We start from the raw sequence: 5,494 nt of genomic DNA, 5'->3' as shown, positions 1-5,494 counted from the left end.
TGCGAAAAGTTGTTCAATAGGTTGTTTGCAATCACGTGGTTCTGGTGACGCGCGAAATACCAGAGGAGGAAGCAGTGAAATTAGAATGGAAAAAATGTATTTTGACTCTATAGACCTTTTTCACACTTCCGCATTTTTAACCGGAAGTTAGTTGAGAACGTGCAAAGACACTTCCTGTTACCGTAGTAGTAGATAGCGGGAAATGCAAAAATGGCAGAGTCCAAAAACAGAAGTTTTTGTTGTGTCCCGGGTTGTTCATGTTGTAACCAAAAACAACCATACCTCTCATTTCACTCATTTCCATCTGACCAAGCAACAAGAAATTTGTGGATTCATGCTGTAAGAAGAGAAGAAGGGCCGAATTTCTCTGTGAGGAAAGGCAACACTTACGTCTGTAGCAGACACTTTGCCAAGGAGGATTACTTCGGTGGAACAACCATCAGTCGCCTTAAAAGTGGTGTTGTCCCAAGCCTGTTCCCTTGGAACAATTTTACAGCACCACTCAAAAGGGAGTCTGTATTTGAAAGGGTGAACAAACGTCAGCTGGTCCCCTCCCAGGCGGATGACAACAGTGCAGCTTCTAAGGCTATTAAAATGGATCACGATTATGTGACACACCCACCCGCAGGTAAGGTTTAAATAACGTCTAAACATTACAGTTGTGTTATAAATATAAAATGTACACATCATTGCAAGTATGTTTTAAGTGGTTTAAAATGTGATACATCAGCATCCTTTAGTGGTATTCATGGTGTCTGAGAAAATTTTAGTTGGGGGATAATACACATTTAAAAATGTATTATTCCTGTCAGTGTAAGAAACAAAAGTGTCAGTGTTTAGTGTTAGAAACACAATTTTAATTGTTACATCACCACTCAAAAGGGAGTTAAGGAGACTCTTTATTATTATAAAGAGAAACAAAATCTAATGTATCCTTTATGTACCATAGAGGTGTGTAAACGTGAAGCAAGCTATATTTAGGTTTTTCAATTAATACAAAATATTATCATAAATGCATATTTTTTTAATAGTATTAACCAATTTATAGTTTTATTAACTAATATAATTGATTTGTTTTTACAGGAGCACTGGATGAGGCCCTGGGTTACATTGAAGATTTGGAAGCCAGACTGAAGAGAGTAGACCTGCCATCTCCCACCCTCTTCAGCAGATATTGTGCATCAGATGACCAAATCAGATTCTACACTAAATTTCCATCTGAGGGTTTATTTAGAATCTTTTGGGAGTCTATCGCACCATCTGCCTCTCGACTGGTGTACTGGACCAAGGCAAAGAGGATCGGGGATGAAGCCTGTCCTGAACCCAGCCCACCTCGCATCATGCCATTAATTGATGAGTTTTTGATGTACTCTTTCCGGGTTGCTGTGGGCATGAAAGAGCAGCTAATTGCTGACATGTTTAATGTGAGCATTGCCACTGTCAGCAGGGTTACCATCACCTGGGCTAATTATCTTTTTATCGTGTTGTCCTCAGTCAAAATCTGGATCAAAAGGGAAAAGGTCAAATTAAGTATGCCACCGAAATTCCAGAAATACTGTCCTAATGTCAGGGTCATTCTGGATTGCACAGAAATTGCTCTGGAGAACGCCTCATCCTTGACCTTGCAGTCAGAAACCTTTTCCAACTACAAGAACAGAACAACACTGAAAGGCCTCATCGGAGTAGCTCCCTGTGGTTTGATTACATTCATCTCACCTCTTTACACTGGCTGCATTTCAGACAAGGAGATCACCAAAATTTGTGGAATCCTTCCCATACTGGAGCCAGGGGACGATGTTATGGCAGATAAGGGCTTTCTTATTGAAGACCTCCTTGCTGAAGTTGGAGCAAAGCTGATCATTCCACCTTTTAAGCATTCAGCACAATTCAGCAAGGAAGAAACAGCACAAACCCAAGCCATTGCCCGCCTCAGGATTATAGTGGAGAGGGCGATAGCCAGAGTGAAGTCCTTCCACATCTGGGACTCCCCTGTACCACTTACACTGATTGGAAGCGTGAATCAGATGTGGCTCAACTGTTGTGTCCTGTCCAATTATCAGGGACCTTTTTGTCTTGAGGAATAAATTAATCAAATGATGTTGTAATGTTATGTAAATATGTAAATAGTTAATAGGTTCCCTGCATTTTGTACTTCATATTTACAATTTGTCAATAGTTATTGAAAAGTAAAAATTGATCAGTAATTAAAACAACTTTGATCAAAACGGTGAATCTTTTTATTTCATAGAGTAGCTACTTTTTTGAAGCTTTTTGAAAGTATTTTTTCATAACTTATTTACAATTTGAGTTGAATAAATACAACTGGAACAGGTTTTTAAAAGGTACAAATACAAAAAAAAAAAACACTAGAAAAAGGTAACTGAATCCATATGATTTAAATACCTTATCTCCTCTAAGTGCTACAGACAATGGCCTTTTTAAAAAGTTAACATAAAAATACATAAACATACAAATTATTTAATTTGATTCAATGTACACATCCATGTAGCTGTTGTAATAAAACAAATCTAGTTTCTCCTTCATTTCTGTAATAAAGTGATTATCGCGCCATACTCTCTCTACAGTTAATGTTGTCAGTGTGTCAGTGACAAAGTCGCACCATTCCAGTCCAGACACTGCCAATTGGCCCTGAACCTGCCAGTAATAGGTGTGAGAATGCCTCAAAGTGGCATTACCATCCTGCATCTTGAGGTGAGCAACCTGAGACACATCATTCTTTGTGCTGCATTTTACCTCAACAAGACCGAATGGGGGTGATTCTGAGGGATCATACACCCTCCCGTCTGGGCTGGCTCCAAGATGTGGTGAGTTGGGATGAATGATGAATCCTACAGGCAGCACATTCACACGCATAAGTTCAGCATAGTATGCCAGCACCTCAGACTCCATCAGCAAACCACGCTTCATTGCTGTTGTTTGTCTCGCTGAGCCTCTGATCATTTGAGCAGCTAATGCCCTGGCTGCGGACTCCTGCTCCACACTTCCCTTCTTGTAGCAACATGCACCCCGAAAACGACTGGCCGTCAGCCTTGAACGTCGAAGCTGTGCCCATGCAGGACATTTGGACTGCTCTCTTGTTCCCTTCTCACACTCAGAAGACATTTCCGCTGACACTTGCAAAGATTGGAGATGCATTAGCTGATGTATTGTTGGCACAAATTGCAGGCTAGACAAACTATGCTGCATCAAAGGAAGAGTTGGGAATTCTGGAGCCATGTGGTGCAATATGAAGCCAGTGTTTTTTTCAGGTGGACAATGATAGGACATTGGTGATCCACGTGGCACAGGCCCAAATTTCGATGGTGTCAGCTCCAGCTCCTCTGAGTCATCTAAAACAAGAGCCATGAGACACTGGGGGTGCAGCTGGCGGAGTTTGGCTCCTGATGCCATAATGTCAGGATCTGGAAGTGGTCCTTTAGAAATAGATAAATAATAACAATCAATTATTGGTCAAACAAAAAATGAATACTACTAACCATAAAAACCATACAGGGAGAATTGGCACCTGAATATGCTCTGTACAGTGTAGACCTCAGACCACTCTTGCCCACTGTTTTTGGCTTTCGCACAACAAGCTCACTGGCAGCTTCAGGATGGATCCCCTTAAAAGGTAAACAAACAGTTAAGTTAGGCTATAACAACAGACACAATTATTAGAAAAAATTATTGCAAGTAACCAAATGTTCAATGGTCATGCTGATACACAAATAGAAAAAGAAACAAGGTAGATTAATTTTATCACAAACCCACCTGTGTTCTTGGTCGGTGCCATCTCTGTAACTCACTAGTGCAGGCCAGAGGAGGTGGAACAACAGGCAGGCAGAGCTGTGAAAAATGTGCAGTCTGGTACAAGAGTGCAACTACATGGTTGCAAAACCCTTTTCCAGCCACACAACTACATCTAAAGGCCGTTAAGTTTGCCCTTTCTGTTCCGAGTGAGATCTACACAATCGTAAGAAATAACAAATGTGTTAGATTACAATACTTATATTATATCATTACATCTGTTGACATGATCGCTTACTCTGAACTTACTGAAAAAAATGAAAGGGCTGCAACCGCAGCAAGAAGAATATTAAACACCAGGCCAAAGCAGCAACTTCAGAACTTCTGCCAACTGGCATTCTGTTTACTATCAAACCTCCAGTTTGTGAGGCTCCTCGTTCTTCCTCATTGACCTGAAGCATCTACCTCTCACTACAACCTGTTCCTCGAGTACATTTGATACTATGAATGCCAAAAGGAAAACAAAATAGTCTGTTTTACAAAACTTCACTTATGCTGCCTTAACTTGTGCTGCCAGTAAAAAAATATGCTACACATTACACCGTTTACTGTATGTATCTAATTGTGAAACAAACAGCTATACTATATTATAGCATTATCATTATAGAAAAATGCAAACTACAAATGTATGTCGCTGTGATACAATTCATTTTCAGACATAATGAAGAACACTAATGTCCAGCATAACATGGTATTTGCGGTAGTTTGCTAAACGCTAACGCTAGCTAGCATTATAGCGATTGGCTTTATTTACCTTGGTAATCGTGGATAAATTCTTCATGAAAGAATTTGTAGCCTTTGTCTAGTTTTGTGGTCTTGGTGGAGGAATTTGCATCCACTATTTTTACCACATCTGCAAAGGTGACTTTTGGCAGATTTAAAAGGCTAAGAGAAAACACTCTGCCGGTATACATTTTGGCGAGTAAGCGCAAAGCGGAAAAACGTTTACACGTCCATGACGTATTTCCGGTTTTTGTGAAAAAGGTCTATTGAATTTTCTAAAAACCTGAAGGCTTTGAGAACAATGGATGTGTTTAAGGACTTGGCACTTAATCTGGACTGAAAGACTGGACTCTGGCGTATTGTTTTATTGTTATATGACGATGACAATTGTTGTTATTGTTTTTTTTCTGTTAAACATTTAATAAAAAAAAAAAAAAAAAAAAAATTAGAATGGAAGAGATGGAGAAAGTCCTTTCTGTGCTGGTTTAGAAAGTAAACAGAAAATCACAACATACATTGGACGCAGGGGCGATTCTAGGGTCAGAGCTTTAGGGGTGCTGAGCACCCAATGAGCCCCACTGCCACCACCCACCCTCTTTTCACACAAAAACAAAAAATATGTCTATTGAAAAATAACTTTATCATTTTAACATTGATTCAACTAACTCCAAAATCCAGATTTTTTTTTTCTGATTTTTTTTTAGCCTAGTTATTAATTGAATAACGAGACACAAATTCAATTGTGTTTGGTCCCATTTATTTTTGATCACAGTGCATACACACAAAACTTTTAGTCCAAAAGTGCGCACATTTGGAGAAATGCACGTTTACCTCAGATTTCATTAGATAGAATAAGCCGGGTTTTAATTACCGAGGTCAGAAAATGTAGTATGCTAGGGGGGTTCGGGGGCATGCTCCCCCGAGAAAATTTAGATTTCCCTGGTGTACATATGTGCATTTTAAG

The 5,494-nt window shown here is 39.6% G+C and overlaps 2 protein-coding genes across 2 annotated transcripts; one reads left to right on the top strand and one right to left on the bottom strand.

Moving 5' to 3' along the window:
- The first annotated feature begins 173 nt into the window (after positions 1–173).
- On the top strand, positions 174–2,084 carry LOC125271818. The gene is made up of 2 exons (XM_048196077.1): positions 174–628; positions 1,084–2,084. The coding sequence occupies exons 1-2, from the start codon at positions 211–213 to the stop codon at positions 2,082–2,084; spliced, it is 1,419 nt and encodes a 472-aa protein (XP_048052034.1). The 5' UTR covers positions 174–210.
- Positions 2,085–2,469: 385 nt separating this feature from the next.
- On the bottom strand, positions 2,470–4,794 carry LOC125271819. The gene is made up of 4 exons (XM_048196078.1): positions 4,562–4,794; positions 3,772–3,963; positions 3,527–3,623; positions 2,470–3,434 (listed from the first exon to the last, which is right to left on the bottom strand). The coding sequence occupies exons 1-4, from the start codon at positions 4,586–4,588 to the stop codon at positions 2,479–2,481; spliced, it is 1,272 nt and encodes a 423-aa protein (XP_048052035.1). The 5' UTR covers positions 4,589–4,794; the 3' UTR covers positions 2,470–2,478.
- Between the last annotated feature and the right edge of the window lie 700 nt (positions 4,795–5,494).

The sequence above is a fragment of the Megalobrama amblycephala genome, linkage group LG7, assembly GCF_018812025.1.
Source record: "Megalobrama amblycephala isolate DHTTF-2021 linkage group LG7, ASM1881202v1, whole genome shotgun sequence".
In the NCBI taxonomy this organism is placed as follows: Eukaryota; Metazoa; Chordata; class Actinopteri; order Cypriniformes; family Xenocyprididae; genus Megalobrama; species Megalobrama amblycephala.
This window is presented reverse-complemented; position numbering and strand designations above follow the sequence as displayed.